The sequence below is a fragment of the Carassius carassius genome, chromosome 6 (assembly GCF_963082965.1).
Source record: "Carassius carassius chromosome 6, fCarCar2.1, whole genome shotgun sequence".
In the NCBI taxonomy this organism is placed as follows: domain Eukaryota; kingdom Metazoa; phylum Chordata; class Actinopteri; order Cypriniformes; family Cyprinidae; genus Carassius; species Carassius carassius.
Window position 1 is genome coordinate 611,354 of NC_081760.1, and position 26,544 is coordinate 637,897.

General features: G+C 38.4%; 2 protein-coding genes across 2 annotated transcripts in view; both read right to left on the reverse strand.

The window, feature by feature from the left end:
- Positions 1 to 3,947: 3,947 nt before the first annotated feature.
- Positions 3,948 to 5,303, reverse strand: LOC132141785 (fatty acid-binding protein, intestinal-like). The gene is made up of 4 exons (XM_059551443.1): positions 5,139 to 5,303; positions 4,883 to 5,055; positions 4,259 to 4,366; positions 3,948 to 4,173 (listed from the first exon to the last, which is right to left on the reverse strand). Exons 1-4 carry the CDS (start codon positions 5,203 to 5,205, stop codon positions 4,123 to 4,125), a joined length of 399 nt encoding a protein of 132 aa, XP_059407426.1. The 5' UTR covers positions 5,206 to 5,303; the 3' UTR covers positions 3,948 to 4,122.
- Positions 5,304 to 6,808: 1,505 nt separating this feature from the next.
- Positions 6,809 to 26,544, reverse strand: part of LOC132142156 (guanylate cyclase soluble subunit beta-1-like) — a 30,124-nt gene continuing 10,388 nt past the window's right edge. The window contains exons 6-13 of the mRNA XM_059551804.1: positions 25,861 to 26,091; positions 25,667 to 25,783; positions 23,866 to 23,999; positions 23,054 to 23,251; positions 12,295 to 12,532; positions 9,762 to 9,902; positions 7,867 to 8,021; positions 6,809 to 7,329 (exon numbers count right to left, since the gene is read on the reverse strand). Coding sequence (XP_059407787.1) covers positions 7,212 to 7,329; positions 7,867 to 8,021; positions 9,762 to 9,902; positions 12,295 to 12,532; positions 23,054 to 23,251; positions 23,866 to 23,999; positions 25,667 to 25,783; positions 25,861 to 26,091 — 1,332 coding nt within the window. The 3' untranslated portion in view covers positions 6,809 to 7,211. The remainder of the gene's footprint in view (positions 7,330 to 7,866; positions 8,022 to 9,761; positions 9,903 to 12,294; positions 12,533 to 23,053; positions 23,252 to 23,865; positions 24,000 to 25,666; positions 25,784 to 25,860; positions 26,092 to 26,544) is intronic.

Genomic DNA, 26,544 nt, shown 5'->3' on the forward strand with positions numbered 1-26,544 from the left:
TTGTGTGACGTAAAAAGTATCGTGAGAAATAAAACAGTCACAAGAGTTTCTTTGTGTTGGCAATATTCATAGTTATGTTTGGAATCTGGTTTTGGAAATGTACAGAATAACGTCAAAAAAGCTCCTGCAGCAATAGTGTGACGCGCGCCTTATATAATTTCCCTTTATTAAACATTCATAACCATCATAATTAACCTTTTAATTATGAATTCGCCAGTTTCTATTAAGGTTGAAGGATTTGTCATGTTACCTTTCATAGAATGTGTTTCTTACACAGGAATCCAGACTATAACCTTTTGTACTTTTGGTTATATATATAGTTGTGATATATTATATAAGTTCTGTCAAACAATGAATCGCATCCAAAATAAAAGTGTTTGTTATAATTTGTGTGTGTATTTCTGATGTATATAAAAATACACAAACATACATGTACATATTTTAAATATATTTACATGTGTGTGTGTATATATATATATATATATATATATATTCATAAATATTTTTATATGTTTATATAAAATATTTTAATATTTTATATATATAAATGTTCATATTTTATATATAAACAAAACATATTTTTTTAAATATATACATGCATATGTGTATATTAATATACATCGTAAATATACAAAGTACACACAAAAATTATACAAACAAAAACTTTTATTTTGGATGCGATTCATTGTTTGACAGAATTTAGAATCTATAAATCTGATTCCCTCAATTGTCAAACAATTTAACAAAATCAAGGAGTTTCATCATTGCAGTGAATGGGTGCCGTCAGAATGAGAGTCTGATAAAAACATCACAATAATCCACAGTCCATCAGTGAACATCTGGAGAAGACAAAAGATGAAACACATCCAGCATTAAGATGATTTTAACTCAAACACATAGAGTCTATAATCCATAATAACACTTCCTCCAGTGAAAAAGTGCATCTGCTGTTTTCTCTCACATCTAAAACTAGCCACATATTTCTTCATATTATTTTATAGTTGATTAAACGCTGCTTGATCTGTGCAGACTTCTCTCCTGATTCGGACCAGAACACTTTTCCAGTGAATTAAGTGTTATTATGGATTATGGATTTAGCCAGAAGCTAATTTTATTACACATTTAAGCACATTTTATTACAGACACGCAGCTTTTTGTCTCATAAGACATTAAACAATGCACTTGAGTTGAACTTTTGTTCTGACGGCACCCATTCACTGTCGAGGATAGATTTTCATTTTTAGGTAAACTATTCAAGTAACATTTTGGTTTATGTCTGAAGAAAATATATTATTTAAGTATACAGTCTTTATAAATAAATTATCTTTTCACTTTGTATGAATGCTTTAGTCATGGGAGAATAAATAATTTTTGCTTAATATTAAATCAAAATATAATGTTTGACCAAATGGTAAATATAATTTGAGAAAAACTAACTATAATAAACTTTTTGTTAAAACGTTTTAACAAAGTAACAAAGCTTTTTTGTTGCTGTTGTTGTTGTTTTTTAAGTTGGTCCAAAGTATAATATTTTTCAGATTAGTTAATATGTTTTATAACCTTTTAAAACAGTGTCATAGTCACGACCTGTATTACATGTACATAAAAAAGTGTAGAAAAGCCCAAAAAGCTACATTTCATATCCTGTGCTTTGTAATTTAACAATTAGTAACTAACTCCATGGACTGAACAAACTGAGTGACACAAAAACCCACAAATTCAGTAGCAGCTAAAGTCCGCTTCATTTGGTGCACAAAATTACTGGACGAAAAGAAACGTGATAACACCTTTCGTGAACAAAATCCTAATTCTGAAGAGGACATATTGTCTTTAATTGAAATGCATATCCCTTTCACAGAATGAGCATGCTCTGGAAGAAGAGACAGAAGCAACTTCAAATGTAAAACACTTTGCCTCACTAAAGACTGATTACATCCAAAAACACAGAGATTAGAGAGAAAAAGCAATGCTTTATGAAGCTTAAATTGCACTGCAGTTGATCGGCATTGTGTCCTTGATATCCCTGTCCTTCAAATCTGCATGTATTTCAGATCCATGTCTGTTTCCCAGAAGTAATGGAAAAAAAAACATTGATGATTTTCAAATGTATTCTATAATCTTAGACTTCGAGCGTGTGTCGTATCCTGTGGCTTTCTCCTCACAATGGAGCTCAGGAAAGAGATGAATGTCTATAAATAAGTGAGTAGGATGTGTTTTAGTGAGTGTGTATGTGCCCACAGCATGCAGCCTGAGAGATTTTGGCAGATCTTTTCCTCTGTCACTACACACACGTGTCAGAGATGTAAAAATGCACTTTTTTTAGGCTTGGTTGTCTGTTTTATGTTTCAAAAATGATTGCACATTTTGTTCCCTCAGGTAAGCATTTGGTTAAAATTCAGGGCAGCCCAAGTTCAAGGTATTCACACGCTTTGTCTTCACAAATGCACAACTGACATTTATAACAGCGTATTAGAATCACAATTTGCCATGAGAAATATAAATGAAAAATACACTGTGTGATCATATGATCGATTATCTTCTTGTGCATTGACAGTAATGCATTTAGGTCAATTGTATGATGATCATTTTTGTCCTATCTATTAATTTATTCATAAATGCATTAAAAAATGCAATTCTACCTCAATACACGGTGTAATGTTTATGAATTAAAATTAACTTTTTAGGGTTACAAGATAAAAAAAATCAAGTTGATATAACTGGCCTAACATCTTCAGCGTCAGTAAAATATTGAAATATAAAAATCATGTAAATATTTTAATCTTAAAGTAACACTGCACATTTTTATGCAAAAAAAAATAAGGCATTAATATGTGCTTTATAAATAATGATAAACAGACAATAATATGCATGCTAGTGAGCTACTAATTAATAGTGAGAACATTAGATAAAAACGTACAAATAAAATAAGCCACATTTTAAAATAAGGTTCAATTAGTTCATGTATTAACCAACGTAAACAAACAATGAACAGTGCATTTACTGCAGTATTTATACATGTTTGTTAGTGTTAGTAGTTAGTTCATGTTAATTCACAGTGCATTAACTAATGTTAACAAGCACAACTTTTGAGTTTAATAATGCATTAGTAAAGGCTGAAATTAACTGAGATTAATAAATGCCTTAGAAGTATTGTTCATGCTTATTTCATGTTAACTAACTAAAGTAGTTGATTAATATAAACTAATGAAGCATATTGTAAAAGCTGAACTACTAAAATGACTAAAAGTGAAAAAGGTAAACTAAATCGAAAACTAATAACTAAGCCAATACCTAATATTAATGAAATTATAATAGTATATAAATAATACTGAAATAACATGTGCTTTGAAAATGAGCTTTGAGATGATAATAAAGAATGAATAGATGTGTTCAGACTTTTGACTGGTACTTCATGCATTTATAAAACATCTATCCATCCATCCTTCCTCTGTAGAAAAAGTCTAGTTTTTGCACTTGTTTTATTTACAGTGTACTTGTATTTGAGACTCAGATGAGGCTTTCTGCAACGGTGATGTTGAAGTATCTTCTCAGAGCCATCCACAGGGGGGCAGTATAGACTTTGGCTTGAATCAGTAACTGCTTGTGAACAGGAATGACCATTTTATGCTGAATATTGACCTAAAGAAACAGTTTTCCTAGTCTTAAAGACAAAGATAGCAACTGTGTCCTCGACTTTAATTTCATTGCAAATGCACCGTTGTACATGCTCCCTAGAGGTTGAGTGCCTTCCTGCAATTTATTTTCATGCAAAATACTGAGTAATGTAAAATGATATTCGCTATATATTTATGGAGATGTGTCTGCAGTTACTTTTAACTCTTTGTTTAATAAACCTTGAGTGTTCAGTCCCTGATGCAACCTGCTTCTTTGTGTTTATTGCTTCTGAAAATTCCTATTTTTATTGCATAAAAATAAAACGGTTCGCAAAAGGATGTAAAAATGGCTTTATTACCATAAATATCAAAATTCACAGTGCAATACGTACATGCTTTGTAAACTTTAGGGCCGTCAGTTGTTAAAAGACTTGAATATCCACGGTTGCAACACACAATAGATTCAGTAGATTTGTCATTTTCAATTTTTGGGAATGCTGATGTTATTTTAAGCCTTCTTGAAAATCCTCTTGGCCTCGACTCCTTCGTAGGTATAAGTCTGGAAGCAAATAATAAAAAAAATCATAAGGCAATACAAGTTCACAGCATTTACTACAAAGGATGTGTCTTCATCAGCAGCTCACCTGTACAAGCTCTTCACCGATGATCTTCCTGGTTGTTATTAGCGACTTTCCGTTGTCCTTGCGTGTGAATGTTCCCTTCAGCATGTCACCCTCCATGACCCAGGACCCCTGCAATCAGAAGGTCAAAGGTCAGGTGGATGTTTATTTACGAGGCTCATACACAAGCTGTTATGGAAGTTACATACAACATAAATATATCAAGCGTGAACTAAAGTAGTTTGATTCAACACAAAAGATTCAATGTACAGCATCTTAGTTTATATCATCATTCAGAGCATGCACCTCAACCTTTGCACCTGATCATGTCACTCTCAGAAAAAAGGTCCAAAAGCAATGACCAGGGCAGAATCTTTTTTTCTGAGAGTGTACATGCTTAAAAATAAAAGGATCCCAAAGGAGCTTTTTTGCAGCAGTGAACCATTCTGGGTTCTCCAAAGAATCTGGTATTTCTCAAAAGAACTATATTTGCATGCCTGATTATCGTGAAGAACGCTTTACACAATCGTTCTGCTATGAAGAAACTTTTTGTGCATTGGTTCTGAGGAGCTCTCTACGGAATCATGGATTGAAATAAAGGTCCTTCAGAATATAAACGCCTCTGAAATCTGATGGGATTGTGCTCACCGTGAGCTCGGTGCCGTCTGCCTGAGAATATTCAAAGCTGACGCCGAGAGTAAAGTTGATCTCCAGCGAGCGGAAAGTGCTGACTTCCTTCACGTGGAACTCGTCTCCGGTCTGTTCCAGAGTGATCTTCAGGTTGTCATGAGACGCTAGCTTCCTCTTAACCATGTTGATGCCTGTTGAAGAGATGCAGTACTTGTAAACACTGACCCTCTGAATCACTCAACAGGGTCAGAAAGAGAAGATTGCTTGGACTCACCCATTTGCTCCATGAACTTCTCGTAGTTGTCATTGCGGTCCACTTTCCAGGTGCCGTTGAAGGCCATGATGACAGACTGCTGTGATCTGATGGTGGCCTAACTTCACCCCGCGTCTGACTTTTATACCTGTGCGAGTCTCTTATCGGAGTATTATCTTCATGCTGATGTGGCTGAGTAAAGCTCACAGAGTATAAATCTCACCCTCCCTCCTTCCTTCCCTCCAGACCATACCCATTCATCACAACATCCCTCGCTTCTTCATTACCTCTCTTGTATCGTCCTGCTTTTATCTGAATGGTTTGCTGTGTGAGCTGTGTAGGGACAATGCATTTTATCAAGCGTAATTTGACTTCTGTTGTACTCTAGTTGCATGGCTTTTCTTCTCTATATCTCACCAGCTTTCACTCTTTCTGCTTACATTGACTCAAATACTGTGTGAGAAGCGCTGAGGCATTTATACTAATAATGAACATTTAAGCCAATGATTGTACAAAGCCTGCCAAATTTGAAATGTGGTGCGGAAATTTCCATCTGCAAAGACAAAGCGACATGATAATGCTTTATTTGATCGCCACCTCAGACTTAATCTCTCGACAGCGCTATATAATGAGACCTCTGAAGACCTTTGGTATCGTCCCATTGAAAGCAAAGATAAGAGAAGGTTTATGATATATACTGTATGGATTAGAAAAGTTCGAAAAGCTTTGGTCATGCATTAACCTTGAAGAGTATGCGAAATGTTAATTATTTTAACGCAACTAGGAGTGATGCTCTTTGTTAAAATTCTTAACAAGAGTTATTTAATAAGAGTCTCTTATGCTCATCAATGCTGCGTTTATTTGATCAAAAAATACAGTTAAAATTCTTAAATATTATTCTAATGTAAAACAGCTGTTTTCTGTGTGAATATGTGTTAAAGTGTAATTTATTTCTGTGATGCTCCGCTGTATTTTCAGCATCATTCCTCCAGTCTTCAGTGTCTTCAGAAATCATTCTAAGATGCTGATGTTATTTCTATTTTTTTTCTAATATGATTGTAAAAACTGTTCTTCTATGAACCCTGAAAGGTTGTTTATTAATCTGCATGAAGTCATGCCTGACATCAACATCTTCCCACTGAAGTTTAGCTCAGACCCATTTCAAAACAGTTTGTTTCTATCATGTTTTATTATTTTTATGACAGAGGACCTGTGATCATAAAAGCATCGTGACATGTCAGGTTTACAATACAGAGCTCTATCAGTGAGATCGACATGAATCGACAAACACCTATACAAACCCATCCACTTTTCAAAGGGTTAATATTCACTCAGAAACTGGTCGTTAAGAATCTATTCGTTCACTAATGACTCATCATAGCAACACAATAACAAATACTAAATTGTGATCATAAAATAGCTTATATGTAAATGTTTGGCAAATTCTCTGATGTACTGTAAGAATGTAAATATATGTGTTTTTATTATTTACAGCATGCATCCGTCTAGCAAAATTAATCATAGAGTATTTCCAATATAATACATGTGATTCTGAACATCTGCAGGTTTATTTCTCAATTAATGTGCACAATTAAAACTAAAACAGTGTTTTAGATATTTCAGGAATAAATACAGACAAAGTGAAACAACTTTTGCTCAGTGATGAAAAAAATAACAAACACTGTTCGCATTCTCTGCTATAAATATAAAAATGATGGAAATAAACACGTTTGCACGTTGCATAGAGTATCTGTAGCATGTTCCAGTAGTATTTATTCAGATGTTCTGTTTCTGTATTAAATCAATTCAATAGTTGGCACTCAAGAGTAGTATCGTTAATATCAAATGGAGATTCGTTTTCATATTTCTGTGTGAAATGTGTAGAGCTTGTTTCCCATCAGCTTCCGTAATACCCTTTTATCATTATCTGTGATTCTGAGATAATTGGCATTTTAAATGCAGGGGTCACTAAAGAACATCCTTAATCTGAGAGCGGAAGAATATGAAGAAAGAAAAGTATGTTCCTATTCAGAGATGTCAGAAAGAACACACATTAGTGCAAGAACACACTAGAAACGGCAGACGGCGCGTCCATCAGGTCTTACGTGACAGAAACCACACTTTCATCGGCTCTTTCTTTCCTTTCATGGTCACAGGTCCTCTGTACTCCAAATCAAACTGAGGATCAGCGTTTTCCACCGTCTGCAAACACCTGAACCCAAACAACACAATAACAACATTATATTATATTATATTATATTATATTCATTTTGGTTGATAAAGAAGTGTAAGAATGTGACATTGTATCATGCATTTCTGACTTTATAAATCCAGTTTATATCATGCACTTCTAAGATTTTTAAAATCTAAATACATTTTTATGAATGTGTATTTCTAATTTGAAATGTATATCCTTTGGCTATATATATATATATATATATATATATACCAACAAAATAATTTTTTATGTGTTAAATCAGGTAAAAATAAATAAATAATAATAAAAAAAGGCATAACATTACAGAGCATGTTATTTTATTTTTATTTATTTATTTATTTTAGTTTTTTTATTGGTTACTTTTTTAAAATGTAAAATGTTGAAATAGCAAAACTGGAATAATAATATCTTGTAAAACATAGCCCAATAATATTTTTTTATTTTATTTTTAATATATATATATATATAAAACATTTTTTTTTAATTATTATTTTTTTCAGTGCAGATTTCTATCATTCAGGTTCCTCTTACCTGTATGTGTACTCTGACACATTTATCTTTCCCTTCTCTCCTGTGGTCTCTGTACGACTTGTCAGGTTGACAGTGTTTCCAAACAGGCAGTAACGGGGCATTCTTTGACCTATGACCCCTGTGACCACCTCCCCTGTGTGGATTCCAATGGTGATCTGCTCCAAAACATAACAGATACATGGGCAATGAAACACATTCACACATAACCCAATAATATTCATATAGTTTTTAACAATTCAGACATATTTATAAAGGAGAAATCTGTCTTTCTTTCATTTCTTGTTTTATTGCATTTGTGTTTCCAGCATTCCTCCCCTGAATGACACCGTGTGCACGTGCCAGAGCTGAGCAAACCCTTTTGCATGTGTGTGTGTGTGTGTGTGTTGGTGTAAAAGTGTCCATGTCATTCACCCCATACAGTCACTTCTGTCTATTGTAGATGCTCTTAGTGTTCCAGAGGCACATCTTCATCATTCGCTCATATAATAACACACCTGTGCCGTCTGGATAAACAAAAGAGCCTTGATCGCAGTCACGTCAAACACCTCTGAGATGCATTCTAGAGCTATTCTTAGAAATCATAAAGCATCTTTAATACACCAGCTGAAGCACACCAGCGTGTTTTATGATGGGGGTGTTTCATGAAGGATAGCACAGTGGGTGGGTGCACAAAATATGCGAGATATGTTGTTTAATTGATGTTATGAGGCAGCACATTAAACAAGTCTAAACATTCAGGATTTATTTATGCATCCAGTTTTAAATACACAATGACCAGTATATATACAGTATATATATACACACTGAATTCTGACTGAAACTTAAAGGTCTTCACAGCAACCCGTCAAAATAAAAGTCAGTTTAACTTGAAGAAACTTTGACAGAAATTAATTGTACATCTCAAAGTAATAATAATAATACAATTATTAATTTTATTTTTTATTTAATTTAAAAATAAAAATCTATATTATATTATTTTATTTTATTAATATTTAATAATTATTCATTCATTATTAATAATAAAATTATTAAAACTTTGTTTATTTTTAAAATGATAATCACACCATTTTTACATTTGTTTTAAAATGTTAACACTTCATTTGATTATATTTTAAACGTTAATGTTTTATGCCTTCATCTGATTAACACCATTTTGGATAATAAATTTGTATTAAATCATAAATCCAGAAATAAATAAAACAGGAAACACAGAATTTCTGAAATCCATTCATGCATACTTATATACATAAACAATTAAAACCAATTCCTGTGACTCAGTGGTAGAGCATTGTGTTAGAAGCGCAAAAGGTTGTGGGTTTGATTCCCAGGGGAACATGTTAGGAAAACAAATTGTTACCCTGGATGCATTCTAAGTTGCTTTGGATAAAAGCTTCTGCTAAATGCATTAATTTAATTTACTTTGAGATGTACATTCATTTCTGTCAAAATTTTTTCAAGTTAAACTGACTTTTATTTTGACGGGTTGCTGTGAAGACCTTTATGTTTCAGTCAGAATTCAGTGTGTGTGGAATTTTATATAATACACAATTATATACTGGTCATTGTGTATTTATAACTGAATGCATAATAACTTACATAAACGTAAGTGTTCCAACAGTACTGATAATTAGTAAAGCAGCACTGGATATTCTTGTTCATGTGACGATGCTGTAATGTTCTCTGTAACATATACTCAATCTTACAGTCATCAGGCTAAGATAAGAGTTGAGCAAACACTTTTCTAATTTTGTGACCACACAATTCAGCTATTCTGAAAATGCTACTACATTATCATAGAGCTGATAAAGGGTTCTGGAGCAAAAGATCCTCATGCAAAAACTGTGAAAAAATTTATTTTTGTATAAACTTGTATCTGGGTCAAGAAGAGTGATCACCTTAACAGGATCCTCGTCCACTTTCACCTGTCCGGCGATCTCCATCATGTCCAGGGCCAGGTGACCGATGGATTTTGCATGATGGGTGCAGGGCTCCGGAAGACCACTCACAGTCATGTACTTATCACCAACAGTCTCCACCTGTCGAGAACACAGAGATTCAGATCAGAGACTGCTACAAATAACTAATGTGCCTGTGGGTATGAAGAACCTCAAGGGACCTTTCAAAGAAGCTACACTTGGATATTTTAGGTTTTGTAGCCCAATTTTATATTTAACACATTTAACACTAACCTGCTTGATGCAATAATATTTGCATGACATGTAAATGCATTGCCTGGCCAAAACACAAAAACACAAATGGACACTAGACTTGTGCTGGTATTCGGTAATGCGATATATTGCGGTGATTAATATGCACGATATTGTTTTCGTGGGCACTTCTAAATACCGTGAATAAATATACATTACACATTATTCAGAATTTGGAATGCATTTTAAGAATAGTATTCCCATCAGCTGCTTAAAATGCACAACATCGCTGTATGCTGCTTGAAAGAGCACATGTGCTCTGATGTAAACAAGCACGCATGAGAAGCACATGGAGGAACACGTGAGAGACGCTTCACTCTCTGACAGCAGATGGCGCTAAAATGCAACCCTTACCCTGTAAACACAGTAAATAAAGCAGCTGTTATTTTGTTATTTAATGAGCTAACATGAACTAAGACTTGCATTTTTTAACAAAGATTAATAACTTAGCAAATAGCAAATGTAGCTATTGCTCATTGTTTAGCTGTGCATTTATTGAATGAGCACTATGCGATGTCCGAACCTTGCCTTGAATGTTAATGCATTAACTAAGGTTAACTAATGAGGTCTTACTGTAAAGTGATACCTATTGGTCTTTAAAGTTCTTTTGAACTTTAATGTGTAAAACATTTAACTTTTATATATTTTTCTGTATTGCTTTATTGTTTTAAATGTTTAGTTATTTTTTTATAAGAAAAAAAGTTATTTAACCTGTTATACTGTATTATGTATATTTAAAAAAAAATTTCAATACCGTGATAATACCGTATACCGTGATAACAGCATTATCAATTAACCGCTACAGGAAAATTTGATACCGGCATATCCCTAATGGACACACAACAGTAACGAGCAGACGAGCTTTACACAGTTAGCTGATGATTCATCCGTGTTTTAATATTCCTCTGGTCATAGAGTTTTTCAGATGGATGCCGGCTTCAATGGCTGTAATACGCTGTGTTTTACACAAACTGGCAACCCGGTGTATGCAAATCCTATTGGTTAAACTGGCAGTGGGCGGAGTCACACAGACCAAAACAAATCCAGACATTCCAACACTGAACGCACAATAAGTAAGTGAACTTAGCATGTTTCCTAAATATCTGCAAACATTTTATAGTATTTTTACGCTTTAGCACAGTCCAAAAAGTACATACAGCACCTTTAAAAGAATTGTTGGCAAACATAAAAACATGCCAGAAATCATAATAATGATACAATCCTAGATTCTTATGAAATTCACTTAAACCTGTATACATTTTTCTGGTCAGGCAGTGTTTTTACTTAACATTTTTAATCATCATATATTGACTAATGGACTACCTAAGACGAGACATTAATTTAACAGACTCATTAAACCATTTAAAGATATTTTGTGGCTTTGACTGTGTAAGATAACAACTGGTCTTAGTTTGTGATATGAATACAGCCAAAAATAAAAATAAATAAATGAAGCCATCATCCAAGATTTTTAGCACACTTTTGTTTCATCCAAGTTTCCCTAACAATGCACACTGCGAATGTCACCAGTTTAATTCCTCGTGTTTTATTCTCCAACCTCATCACACAAACGTCTAAAGAGAGAGCCCAGCCCTTCATTCAGTCCATACATTTGGCTTAAAGTAAAGATAGCTTTTTTTGGTGAGCCAGCCTTGAAATTCTTTAACTGCCCGGTTTGTTTAGTTAGCAAAGATACACGAAGTACATCCTAGAACGTAAATCCAGGACGTGTTGTTTCACAGAGAGCACTGTACATGATGTGTCGTTGGAAAAGTACTGGCTAAAAGGCACAGAAAGTTAATAAAGCTACAGAAAATACAAAAGCACGGCTGTTAATAAAAATCTGCCACTTGACCTAAAAGAAGCTTCACACCCTGCTCAAGATATAGTCATTCATTTATTAATTAGGTACATCATAAAAGATGCATCATAAAACGACGCATCATAAAAAGCCTTATAAAAGATTTTTTTTCGTCTTTGAACTTTGAAGCGGAACTTTTGTACACCGTGACACTTCATTACTGTTAGCTCTCTGAAATTACAGTAGATTTTCAATCTTTTATAACACATATTTGTCAAGATATTTTAGTCTTTTGTGTGCTGAAGATATCTCTGGTTGTGGCCAAAAACATCTGTTTATGAACCCAAGGGTTTTTTTTTTTATGTGTCTTTCACTCCTCAAGCACTAAATACAAACGTGTCCAGATTGAAAGGCACTCACCTTATACACATAAGGATTCTTCCGAGAATCCGTGAGAATGTCAAATCTGGTGTAGATGTCATTGAGCAGATTGACGATTTTAATGGCTCCCTCTGCTGAGGCGTGTTTGCTGCAGAACGCATTGAACCCCACGATGCCGCTGAACAGAATGGTCACGTTGTCGTACCGTTTAGCCGGCACGGGCCGCTTGTGCCGAAGTTCATTGGCGACAGACGGAGGTAGAACCGAATACAGCAATCTGAAACAAAGAGGCATTATCATCATCATGTGCACTCGTGAAAAATACGCATTCATTGCATGCGCTGTAGTCATTCGAAGCGACAGGATTTGTTTACTTCAGGTGACAGAACACCTAAATTGTTTCATCTGATACAAAATTAATCCTTTTGTGAAACACACTTCAACTGTCCCAGAGATAATGAGCATAATTTCGTTCTTTTAGATACTGTACTTTCCCAGAAGGCTGAGTGCTAATTATCCACAGAGCAGTTTGAGTACTGGTCTCTACCCTGAGACATTCATCCATCTGTTCGGGTCTTATTCTGTACTGCCCATGGGAAAACACAAATACTAACGTCTGTTATCAAAAGACACTTCAGATCTCTCAGTTACACAGCTGGTGAAAGTCAGTATCACAGGTTCTTTATGTACAGTCTATATAAAGTTTGGGGTCAGTGAGACTTGTAATGTTTTAAAGAAGTGTCTTCTGCTCATCAAGGCTGCATTTATTTGATCAAAAATACAGGAAAAAACTGTAATCTTGCAAAATGTTATTACAATATAAAATAATGGTTTCTATTTTAAGATCCTTTAAAATATAATTTATTTCTGTGATGCAAAGCTGAATTTCCATCATCATTACTCCAGTCTTCAGTGTCCCATGATCTTCAGAAATCAGTTGTGCTGAAAAAAAAAACAATATATATGTATATATGTGCTGTTTAATATTTTCTGAAAACTTTGATACATTTTCTGGATTCTTGGATGGAATATAAAGTTAAAAAACAGCATTTGTATGAAATATAAATCTTTTGTAACATTGTTAATCTACTTATGTTTTCCTAATTAATGTTGTTCAGTTGCTTTGACGCAATCCTTTTTGTTTAAAGCGCTATATAAATAAAAGTGACTTGTCTTGACTTTAAAAACCAATTTAATGCATCATTGTTGAATAAAAGTATTAGTATTATTACTATTATCTTATTGACCCAAACCTTTAAACAGTCATGTATTATTAAGCCTTTGGCAGTACATTTTCTTAATCTCAGACTCCCAGTCCCTCCAGTAACTTTAATTAACTAATTTTTGAAAACATGTCTCTCTCATGTACATAATGTACACTGTCATGCCTTATGCATTCGTTAAAAACTCCTAAATGTGTTCAGTTATGCATTCATGAGACACATTTTCAATGATTTGGTCTGCTATGATCTCACAAGAACACAAAACAGGCTCTTTATAAATACATTTCACATTTTTACTCAGAGGTTATGAATAATAGAAAATTATGCTGACCTTGTAGCCAAAACTAAATAAACAAACCGTGTGAGTAACAGTAAATACTGTACTTTATTTGTATACTGTATATGTATACTGTAGCTATTTTATATGATGCAAGACCTACTGGCAGAGAATTAATCTGCATATGAAAACTGTTTCCTCAAATCACATGCAAAAAATAAAATAAATAAATAAAGGTGCATAAATGAAAGAAAATGGCACGGTCACATCTCAGTGTCCTAAAGTTTCAGAGCAGGAAGCCTGCTAGAGAAGATAAGGCTGCACTAGTCAGCACATTCAGAACACGGCCCATTTATTCACCTGTAATCAACAAGTCAGGTTTCCAAGAAATGCATATGGGCAAACACTACTGAACAAAACAAGAATGTACATTTGAAATGAACTAAACACACACACACACACACACACACACACACGTCAGTTAGTCACAGTAATGAAATTTGCAGCACAAATGAGAAAATAACTTAGTCCGTATTCAAATGTGCATGAAAATGAATTCTGAATTCCACTCATGTCGTAAAATCTAACATTAAACACTTGCAGGCAGACGGCTGTGTAGCTCTGGCTGGTATTTACTGTCTGTGTGGATGAGAGAGAAGGTCTCTGGTGATGTTCAGGTTCTCCAGCAGATTTAATAAACAAACACAGAGCTGACAGACCGAGGAAGAAGGAGAGCACAAATACAGCCCCATTTTCCATCTTTCCATCAACTATATGCAGTGGAAACCATCAATCAGCGAAACCAATATCATACTTATGTTTTAATCACCATTATATCACCAAACTACAGACCATAAGGGCTTAGGTTGTCATCTGGGTTTGGGCCTTAGTCTCAAGAGCTAAAATTGACCTTGTTATTACTAAGTGTCCTGGTCTGGATCTGGATCCTCGGATAAGACTACAGTCTGTTTCTAGCTTGAGTTGTGCAACCGCTCACTTAGACTGACATGTGAAGAAAAAAAGTACACAATTCACAGTCTTCACGTCAAGGTCTTACAGGAGCGCTCTCATGGAAGGCAAAACAAGTTTTTCCTGCACTGACCGCCATTGGTTTTAATGAGGTCTACATTAAGGCCAGATTCAGTACACACCTTATTGATGATGCATTCTTTGTACAAGCAATCAGATGAACCCAGAATATGAACACAATGCACAAAGTTTAATATTAAATGTTTCCCATAGAAAACCATTCTAAAGAAAATGCTTAGCCATTTTGATTGTCGTCACTTCCTGTTTGTTGTTGGCGGCTGTACTGCGTTTGAGCTCCGTCACTATATTCTTTTCATTGACTATTTTTAACTTAAAAATCAATTTTATACATCATCGTTTCCGTTAATATAACGTGTGAATATATCCTCTATTGTATTCTACAACAAAAACAATCAGAACGCCTCGCTATCACTAGTTTCATTTTGATCTCCCGGGTCCGCTATTAGCTTTTAGCCCGTTAGCATCAGCGGCGTGGTTGCAGCTAACTGCGCTTACATTGCTAATACTCTATTCACACACATTACCACTGCTGTACTCACTGTTACTTGCTTTAATGGCGGATGAATGTCTCCACTCTGTGCAGCTCGAGCTCGAGACCGTGGGAAAGCAGATTCGCGACCTGGAGGTGAGGCAGGCCCAGCTGAGAGAGCGGAGAACCGCGCTGGAATCATCCCGGGCTGACGCTCACAAGTCCGGGGTAAGTATACAGCGATCTGCTAACAGTCCCACCACTGTCACAGTGTCTGGGTTGTGTTCCCTGGGTTTCCACTAGGTGTCCTCCTTTCTCACGGTGTCTGTCTCCTTATCACTTCCTGTTCCCTTATTTGGTCACCTTCCTGCTGTTTAGTAATTGATTGTTCCCCACCTGTCTCCTGTTCCCTCATTATCCTTCTGTGTATTTATACCCGGTCTGTCTGAGTCTGTGTTACGGAGTCCTTGTTTAATGTCCTATAGTTATTCATGTCCGTCGCTTCTTGCCTTGCTTTGCCTTGTCTTCGTGTCTTGTTTATGTTTGATATTCTGGTTTTGACCCTGCCTGGACTGTTTACCCCTTTGGATTACCCTTTAATAAATGACTTACCTGCAATTGGTTCTATCTCCGTGCCTCATTGGATCCCTGCCGTGACAGAAGGACTCCGTCATTCTAGGAACCAGCGGTATGTCGTCTTTCCGTTCCCCAGCCAAGATGGCGGAGAGGCGAGCCAAGTATCTTAGGTTGATCGCCCTCCGCCAAGAGGGAAATGAAGTGGGTGCCCTGGCTCAGGTGTTCTGGTCCCTGGCCGAGGGCATGGGCTACAATGATGCGGCCCTCAAGGACTATTTCAATGCCGGGCTGGATGATCCAGTGTCTCAGGAGGAGATGGCGCAGTTAGAGACACTGGAATTCTGGGAATTCGTGCGCTACCTGCAGCATCGGCTTCCGTGGGATGCCCCAGCCACTTCTGTCTCTTCCGGCGGGGTGGTCGTCAGCCCAGCACCACTGCCCAGGATGGCAACCAGCCAAGCGCCACAACCCAAGATGGCCGCCAGTCCAGCACCACTGCCCAGGATGGCTACCAACCAAGCGCCACAACCCAAGATGGCCACCAGTCCAGCACCACTGCCCAGGATGGCTACCAGCCAAGCGCCACAGCACAAGATGGCCGCTAACCCAGCGCCAATGCCCAAATTGGCCACCGTTCCAGCGCCACAGCCCAAGATGGCCGCCAGCCCAGTGCCAATGCCCAAATTGGCCACCGGTTCAGCTCCACAGCCCAAGATGGCCGTCAGTCCAGCGCCACAGCACAAGATGGCCGTCAGTCCAGCGCCACAGCGCAAGATGGCCGCTAACCCAGCGCCAATGCCCAAATTGGTCACCAGTCCAGCGCCACAGTACAAGATGGCCGCCGGTCCAGCACCACAACCCCAGGTGGCCGCCAGCCCAGCACCACAGTACAAGATGGCCGCCTGTCCAGAGTCATGGCCCAAGATGGCTGCTTGCCCAGCGCCGCTGCACTGGATGAGAGTCTCAGCTGACCCTCCGGAGTCGAGTCAGATTCCAGTTGACCCTCCAGAGTCGAGTCAGCTGCCAGTGAACTCTCCAGAGTCGAGTCGGGTGCCAGTGAACTCTCCAGAGTCGAGTCGGGTGCCAGTGAACTCTCCAGAGTCGAGTCGGGTGCCAGTGAACTCTCCAGAGTCGAGTCGGGTGCCAGTGAACTCTCCAGAGTCGAGTCGGGTGCCAGTGAACTCTCCAGAGTCGAGTCGGGTGCCAGTGAACTCTCCAGAGTCGAGTCGGGTGCCAGTGAACTCTCCAGAGTCGAGTCGGGTGCCAGTGAACTCTCCAGAGTCGAGTCGGGTGCCAGTGAGCTCTCCAGAGTCGAGTCGGGTGCCAGTGAGCTCTCCAGAGTCGAGTCGGGTGCCAGTGAGCTCTCCAGAGTCGAGTCGGGTGCCAGTGAGCTCTCCAGAGTCGAGTCGGGTGCCAGTGAGCTCTCCAGAGTCGAGTCGGGTGCCAGTGAGCTCTCCAGAGTCGAGTCGGGTGCCAGTGAGCTCTCCAGAGTCGAGTCGGGTGCCAGTGAGCTCTCCAGAGTCGAGTCGGGTGCCAGTGAGCTCTCCAGAGTCGAGTCGGGTGCCAGTGAGCTCTCCAGAGTCGAGTCGGGTGCCAGTGAGCTCTCCAGAGTCGAGTCGGGTGCCAGTGAACTCTCCAGAGTCGAGTCGGGGGCTAGTCACCGCTGATCCTCCAGAGTCAGGGCTAGTCACCGCTGATCCTCCAGAGTCAGGGCTAGTCACCGCTGATCCTCCAGAGTCAGGGCTAGTCACCGCTGATCCTCCAGAGTCAGGGCTAGTCACCGCTGATCCTCCAGAGTCAGGGCTAGTCACCGCTGATCCTCCAGAGTCAGGGCTAGTCACCGCTGATCCTCCAGAGTCAGGGCTAGTCACCGCTGATCCTCCAGAGTCAGGGCTAGTCACCGCTGATCCTCCAGAGTCAGGGCTAGTCACCGCTGATCCTCCAGAGTCAGGGCTAGTCACCGTTGACCTTTCAGAGTCAAGTCAAGTCACCGGTGATCGTCAAGGACTGAGTCAAGTCACCGGTGATCGTCAAGGACTGAGTCAAGTCACCGGTGATCGTCAAGGACTGAGTCAAGTCACCGGTGATCGTCAAGGACTGAGTCAAGTCACCGGTGATCGTCAAGGACTGAGTCAAGTCACCGGTGATCGTCAAGGACTGAGTCAAGTCACCTCTGATCGTCAAGGACTGAGTCAAGTCACCTCTGATCGTCAAGGACTGAGTCAAGTCACCTCTGATCGTCAAGGACTGAGTCAAGTCACCTCTGATCGTCAAGGACTGAGTCAAGTCACCTCTGATCGTCAAGGACTGAGTCAAGTCACCTCTGATCTTCATGAACAAAGGCAAGTCACCTCTGATCTTCATGAACAAAGGCAAGTCACCTCTGATCTTCATGAACAAAGGCAAGTCACCATTGATCTTCATGAACAAAGGCAAGTCACCATTGATCTTCATGAGCAAAGGCAAATCACCAATGATCTTCATGAGCAAATGCAAATCACCAATGATCTTCATGAGCAGGGTCAGGCCAGCACCAATCTTTTGGAGTCCAGTAAGGACACCAGGGAATTACCAGAGTTTCGTCGTCCCATTGGTCCAGCCGCACGGAGGTCTGCTCCGCCTTGGGGGGCTCTGGTCCTGACCACATGGCTGTGGTGGTCTTCTGCTCCGCCCTGGGGGCCTTCCGCCCTGACCACACGGCTGTGGGGGTCTTCCGCTCCGCCCTGGAGGACTCTGGCTTCGTCCACAAGGACGTGGTGGTCTTCTGCTCCGCCCTGGGGGGCTTCCGTCCTGACCACACGGTTGTGGTGGTCTTCTGCTCCGCCCTGGGGGGCTTCCGTCCTGACCACACGGTTGTGGTGGTCTTCTGCTCCGCCCTGGGGGGTGCCACATGATGTCCTTATGGATTTCTGTTTTGTGTTTCTTGGTTTCTGTTATGTTTCTGTCTGTTCCCCTCAGTGAGTCTGGCCCTCCGTCCCTCCCCCTGAGCCTCCATCTGTCCGCCTCCCTCCTGGTCTGTGTTGTGTCTTGTCGTGGAGCGTCTGGGAGCCGCTCCGTAGAGGGGGGGTCCTGTCACAGTGTCTGGGTTGTGTTCCCTGGGTTTCCACTAGGTGTCCTCCTTTCTCACGGTGTCTGTCTCCTTATCACTTCCTGTTCCCTTATTTGGTCACCTTCCTGCTGTTTAGTAATTGATTGTTCCCCACCTGTCTCCTGTTCCCTCATTATCCTTCTGTGTATTTATACCCGGTCTGTCTGAGTCTGTGTTACGGAGTCCTTGTTTAATGTCCTATAGTTATTCATGTCCGTCGCTTCTTGCCTTGCTTTGCCTTGTCTTCGTGTCTTGTTTATGTTTGATATTCTGGTTTTGACCCTGCCTGGACTGTTTACCCCTTTGGATTACCCTTTAATAAATGACTTACCTGCAATTGGTTCTATCTCCGTGCCTCATTGGATCCCTGCCGTGACAACCACCTCTACTCCGTGTGTTTCTCTGCACAGGCCCGGTGCACCCAGGACGCGATCTTCCCAGATGTCCTTCACTGCGACGCCAGGACACCACGGACCCTGGGTGCATCCACAGCGGAGGACGCGAGCCGGGTCCCGGGCGACGACTTCTCCCCCTCCTGCCTTCGAGATCTCCATCCGGAACCGCTTCGCTCCCCTCCGTGAGAAAGGACTCGACGCTGTGATCATCGGAGACTCCATCATCCGACACGTAAGTGCTACGTTAGCCGAAGGTAAAGTGCACACTCATTGTTTGCCTGGTGCTCGTGTTCTCGATGTTTCTGCGCAGATACCCGCGATCCTGAAGGCCGACGAGAGCCCCAGAGCGGTCGTGCTTCACGCCGGGGTTAACGACACCACGCTGCGGCAGAAAGAGGGACTTCAGCAGCCTGATCGAGACGGTTCGCAGCACGACGCCCGCGGCGACGATCGTCGTGTCAGGACCACTGCCCACGTATCGACGAGGACACGAAAGGTTCAGTAGACTTTTTGCTTTAAATGAATGGTTGTTGTCATGGTGTAACTGCTATTTGTTAATAACTGGAATCTTTTCTGGGAGCGTCCTAGGCTGTTTCGCGCTGATGGATTACACCCCAGCAGAATCGGAGCGGAGCTGCTCTCTGACAACATCTCCAGGACACTTCGCTCCATGTGACTAGTAAGACAATTCTCTAATAACTATTATGATGACTTTTGTTCCACCCGCTTAAATGATAAAAGTACTTGTGCTGTAAAAACTATTAAGACTGTGTCTGTTCCCCGAATAGTGAGGTCAAAATATAATGTAGGATCTAGAAAAAGTCTTATCGTAATTAAACCAGAAAAATGTAAAGTAAATGAACAAAAACAATTTTTAAAGTTTGGGCTCATAAATATTAGATCACTCACACCCAAAGCAGTTATTGTAAATGAAATGATCACAGATAATAGTTTTGATGCACTCTGCTTGACTGAAACCTGGCTAAAACCAAATGATTATTTTGGTCTAAATGAGTCTACTCCACCAAACTACTGTTATAAGCATGAGCCCCGTCAGACTGGTCGTGGCGGAGGTGTCGCAACAATATATAGTGATATTCTCAATGTTACCCAGAAAACAGGATACAGGTTTAACTCATTCAAAATACTTCTGCACCACCAGGGCCGTATACAGAATTCCTAAAAGAATTAGCAGATTTCCTCTCAGACCTTCTAGTTACAGTTGATAAGGCGCTAATCATGGGAGATTTTAATATTCACGTTGATAATGCAAATGATACATTAGGACTTGCATTTACTGACCTAATAAACTCCTTTGGAGTCAAGCAAAATGTCACCGGGCCCACTCATCGTTTTAATCATACACTAGATCTAATTATATCGCATGGAATCGATCTTACTGCTATAGATATTGTACCCCAATGTGATGATATTACAGACCATTTCCTTGTATCGTGCATGCTGCGTATAACTGATATTAACTATATGTCTCAGCGTTACCGTCTGGGCAGAACTATTGTTCCAGCCACCAAAGACAGATTCGCAAATAACCTGCCTGATCTATCTCAACTGCTATTTGTACCCAAAAATACACATGAATTAGACGAAATTACTGACAACATGGGCACTATTTTCTCTAATACATTAGAAGCTGTTGCCCCCATCAAATTGAAAAAGGTTAGAGAAAAACGTACTGTGCCATGGTATAACAGTAATACTCACTCTCTCAAGAAAGTAACTCGTAGTCTTGAACGCAAATGGAGAAAAACTAACTTGGAAGTTTTTAGAATTGCATGGAAAAACAGTATGTCCAGGTATAGACAGGCTCTAAAAACTGCTAGGGCAGAGCATATCCACAAACTCATTGAAAATAACCAAAACAATCCAAGGTTTTTATTTAGCACAGTGGCTAAATTAACAAATTACCAGATGCCACCTGATTCAAATATTCCACCAACGTTAAATAGTAATGACTTTATGAATTTCTTCACTGATAAAATAGATAACATTAGAAATACAATAGCGAATGTAGATTCTACAACGTCTAACACTTCAGTTTCATCCATCGCACCCAAAGATAAACTGCAGTGCTTTACAAATATAGGACAGGAAGAGCTAAATAAACTTATCACTGTATCTAAACCAACAACATGTTTATTAGATCCTGTACCCACTAAATTACTAAAAGAGCTGTTACCTGTAGCCGAAGAACCGCTTCTCAATATCATTAACTCGTCGTTATCTTTAGGTCACGTCCCAAAACCATTCAAGCTGGCGGTTATCAAGCCTCTTATCAAGAAACCAAAACTAGATCCTAGTGTACTGGCAAATTATAGGCCTATTTCAAATCTTCCATTTATGTCTAAAATTTTAGAAAAAGTTGTGTCTGCTCAATTGAGCACCTTCCTGCATAAAAATGATCTGTATGAAGAATTTCAGATCAAGAAAAACAGAAAAGCTAGTTCATGCTTTCATGACCTCTAGACTGGACTATTGTAATGCACTTCTAGGTGGTTGTCCTGCTTCTTCAATAAACAAGCTACAGGTCGTCCAAAATGCAGCAGCTAGAGTCCTTACCAGGTCAAGAAAATATGATCATATTACCCCAATTTTACAGTCTCTGCACTGGCTACCTATTAAGTTCCGTATCAGTTACAAATTATCATTACTAACCTATAAGGCCCTAAATGGTTTAGCTCCTGCGTACCTAACTAGTCTTCTACCACGCTACAACCCATCACGCACCCTAAGGTCACAAAACGCTGGACTTTTGGTAGTTCCTAGGATAGCAAAGTCCACTAAAGGAGGTAGAGCTTTTTCACATTTGGCTCCCAAACTCTGGAATAGCCTTCCTGATAATGTTCGGGGTTCAGACACACTCTCTCTGTTTAAATCTAGATTAAAAACGCATCTCTTTCGCCAAGCATTCGAATAATGTATCTCTTAAATTGTGAGTGTAGTTGCATCTGAATTTTTATTCTTTAGCTTGGGTTAAACTAATTTTACTTTGTTGGATCAGCAGCTATGCTAATGATGTCTCTATTTTGTTTCTATGTTTTGCGTAACTAGGATTTACACAAGCTCCAGTCTGGATCCAGAACACCTGAGAAGAGATGATGCTGACCCTCAGAGGACCCCAGATGATCCTAACCTTGAATCAACAAACAGAACTAAACAATATTGCTACATGTGTGACTGCATCATATAATAACTATTAATTAATAATATTGATAGTTCATCGTCTAGCTGACTACGTCTTATTATTATTATTGTTTATTTTTTCTTAAATCCTGTCAAACGTGTACAAATTACTAGCTACTACTAAATATTGTAGAAACATAATTTTCTGTAAAGTTGCTTTGTAACGATTTGTATTGTAAAAAGCGTTATACAAATAAACTTGAATTGAACTGAAAATTGAATTTAGTGCATTGCGATCATAGAGTTTTAAAGTGTTTTCACATTAAACGTTTTACAATGTTGCTCTGTTTAGCGATTGAAATATGGCGGCGAGTGCTTTATATGGACTGCTGATGTGATTTTGTTCACATTTCTTTGTTTTCTTCTTTTGAGAGATGATCTGAAGATTTTGGGTTCAAATGTTTGGATGTTTTAGCCGCCAGATCTCCGAGCCAATCACGTGACTGAAAACTACGAATTGTGAGCTCTGACTTTATAAATCGCAATCGCCAGCTTATATCTTAATTGCGGAGGACTGACCTGTCTGTCTTCTTCTTCTCATCCTCCAGGGCTCGAAGCGTGTGCTGCAGATGGTCGGTCAGGATCTCCAGCTCCTGGGTCAACTTATACTCCTCACGAAACTGCTCCCCCAGTAACACAAGGTCACGGGTGGCATCATGAAGGGGAATGTCACTCAGGTACAGACCTCTCCTCGTCAGGTCATCCAGATTCATAACACTGATGTACGCAAACGACAAAACACTGCATCATCAAGCCTATCAATCGAGATATCAAAAAGTCCAAACCTCTCCACGAATCTTCAGTAAAGGTAAACAACATGACCCTAATATATACAAACATAGTTAAGCAGTATAGTTCCACAACATGTTTCATAATACGAAAAACAAAAATGTACTGCACTTATTTTATAAATAACAAGCAGTACTGATGTTTACATTACACTTCATGTTTCCTTAAAAAAAAAAAGAATTACATTTATAAATAGATAAAGTAGAAGTAGATTTAGATTATCCATTTTGACAAAAAAAAAAAAAAAAACGAAATCAAGCCTTCAAAAATTACTTCATGTGGTAAAATCTAATTTAGGATAATTTTAGTTTTGAAAAATATATTTTTTTAAATGATGTCAAGCTTTAACATTATTAAATATTTGTAATAATAATAATAATAAATATTATATATATAAATACATTAATTGGAAAATCTTTTTAAAGATTTGTCCAAGTAGAAATAAGTCAATATGGTAACAAATGTGTGTTACCAATTTTAGCAGCTATTTTTGCTTTGCTAATTTGCTTTGTTGGTTTTATTTCCTAGCCTCAGCCAAACACCTCGGTGAGCACAGGAAAAGGATGTTCTCCGTCTCAGGAAGTGAGATCATCTGGCCCTTCAGTCTGAGACAGCTGATCTCTGTTCCTGTGAGTTCATCTTCACTCTCCGCAGTCTCTACATTCAACAGGCCCTCCTACACAAAACCATAAACAAACCTCGTGTCATGAAGTTTCATTACAAGCAATGTTTTAAATTTCATTTTTTTTTAAACATGCACTGTTATTCTTGTATTTGTAACAGGGGTGTAACAATATACTGGTACTGATGATAATACTTTTATTTAAAAAATGTCATTATTATGAACCAGTATTGACAATAATCGAGATATTTAAATATTTAATATCGTTATCATGGTAATCAGGAATTTCGTGAAATACCGGCATTGACTATAACTGTGATATAAAAAAAATCTAAATATAATTATCAAGTTAATTAGCAGTGTCACGATATAACAGTGTTGACAATAATCAAGATATTTTAAAAAGTTTAATATCATTATCATGGTAATCAGGGATTTAGTGATATACCAGCATTGACAATAACTGTGATATTTAAAAAAATAAAATATCGTTATTGTGTTAATTAGCGGTGTTGCGATATTCCAGTATTGAAAATAGTTGTGATATTTGAAAAACTTGATATGGTTATCTTGGTAATCAGAGATTTCGTGATATACTTATCGTGTTAATTAGAGGTGTCTCATGATATACAGGTATGGACAATAATCATTATATTTAAAAAATAAATAAATATTGTTATCACGGTAATCAGGGGTGTTGCATTATATCGGTATTTACGATAATTGATTTTTTTTTTTTAATTAAATATCATATTTGTGTTAATTAGGGATGGGGCAATATACCAGCATTGATGATAGTTGTGATATAAAAAAAATGAAATCTCGTTATTGTGATAACAAGGGGTCTCGCGATATACAGGTTTTAATGATAGTCATATTATTTTAAAAAAATGTTATATCGATATCGTGATAATTAGGGGTGTTGCAATATACCAGTATTTACAATAATCGTTATATTAGAACATTTTTATATCATAATCATGTTAATTAGGTGTGTCATGATATACAGGTATATTCGATAATCGTTATTTAATTAGTTAATTTAATAAGGTTTCGTATTAATTAGGGTTTCGTATTTTACAGGTATTGACGATAGTCATAATATTTTAAAAATTAAATATCATTATCATGGTAATTAGCAGTGCCACGATATACAGGTATTGATGATAATCATTATTTTACATAAATGAAACATTGTTACTGTGTTATCATTATCGTGATAATTAGGGATGTCATGATATATCGGTATTAATGATAATTACGATATTTACAAATTAAAAGTACACAGCGCCAAACTCTTACATGTAATTTATGTTTCGTTCAAACTCGCACAGAAAGTCCACAAGCGAGACTCACAGGAGTAAGATCAATGTATAGAATACTAAGAAATAATATAATTCCTGTCTGATACAAAGCCACATCAGTTCACAGAAAGAAGTTTTTTTAAATGCTCAATTGACGCTATAACATAAGTTTGGTGTAAAACTGTGTTGTTATTCTAATCAATTGTTGTACTTTGACGCTGCAGTTTTTCAAAGCTTTATGGTTAATCAATATTTCATATTTCTAAAGATATCACAATAATCCACCATGAACATGCAGTTAAAAATGTTCTGTAAAACTCAATTTGAGTCAGAAACTGATAGCAACATTGTAGCGAATTGTAGAGTGTTGCTGGTTTTATATCAGACAGTCTGTAATATATTTTGGGGCAGACAGACCTTACTCCGCAGCACAAAGACAGTGTTGATGTGAGACAGGATGCCATGGAAACTGAAGTCTATGTGCGGCCTCACAAGAGAAAACACTGAGGACAGGTTACAGACGCCAGGCTGCAGCTGGAAGGTGACACACATCACTTCAACATTGTTCTCCATCATTTTAATAATAACCAATCATTTCTGAGCAGACGAACCTGCGGCAGAACTCTGAAGATGGCATTGCCACACTGTGTGAGCATGAGCTCCCTGTCGAACATCAGGTGGAACGGGAAAGCCTTGCAGAAGGTGTACGGACTGATCCGCGTCTCTTGAGTCCCGTTCTCCTCGAAACCATCCAGGTCTTCATAAAACGCCTCCTCCTCCGAGTCCTTCTCCTCAATCAAGAACTTAATGTGATCACATTCTTCACTCTTCTGCTGAATGACCTGGAAAACACCCCCCAAAAATAACAGATTTAGAGTCTTTCCAAACATTAAATGTTTAACCCCACAGTGTGAAGATGACTGAAGTTATCAGGAACTAAAACCATAAAAAAAATCACTTGATATAACGCAAACATTAACTGAAACTGTCACAGTGTCTGGGTTGTGTTCCCTGGGTGTCCACTAGATGTCCTCTTTTCCCACGGTGTCTTTCACTTCATTAATCACATTCCTCACATCCCTGCTTAATTATTCCACCCAGCTGTCACTAATTACCTATCATCACACCCTGTCAGTTTCCCATTAGCATTTCTCTCTCCTTGTGTATATAACCCGGTCTGTCTTAGTATGTGTCACGGAGTCGTTGTGAATTCATGTCCGTCAATCTGTCTTGCCCGTGCCTTGTCTTCTTGTTCTTGTTCTTGTTCTTGTTCTTGTTCTTGTTCTTCTTCTTGT

Excerpts from the sequence above, each read along its gene's own strand:
- LOC132141785 (XM_059551443.1), bottom strand. The coding sequence starts at position 5,205 with ATGGCCTTCAACGGCACCTGGAAAGTGGACCGCAATGACAACTACGAG. Across the intron at positions 4,367-4,882 it reads CAGACGGCACCGAGCTCACG|GGGTCCTGGGTCATGGAGGG; the intron begins GTGAGCACAATC and ends TTCTGATTGCAG. Across the intron at positions 4,174-4,258 it reads TCGGTGAAGAGCTTGTACAG|ACTTATACCTACGAAGGAGT; the intron begins GTGAGCTGCTGA and ends ATTTGCTTCCAG.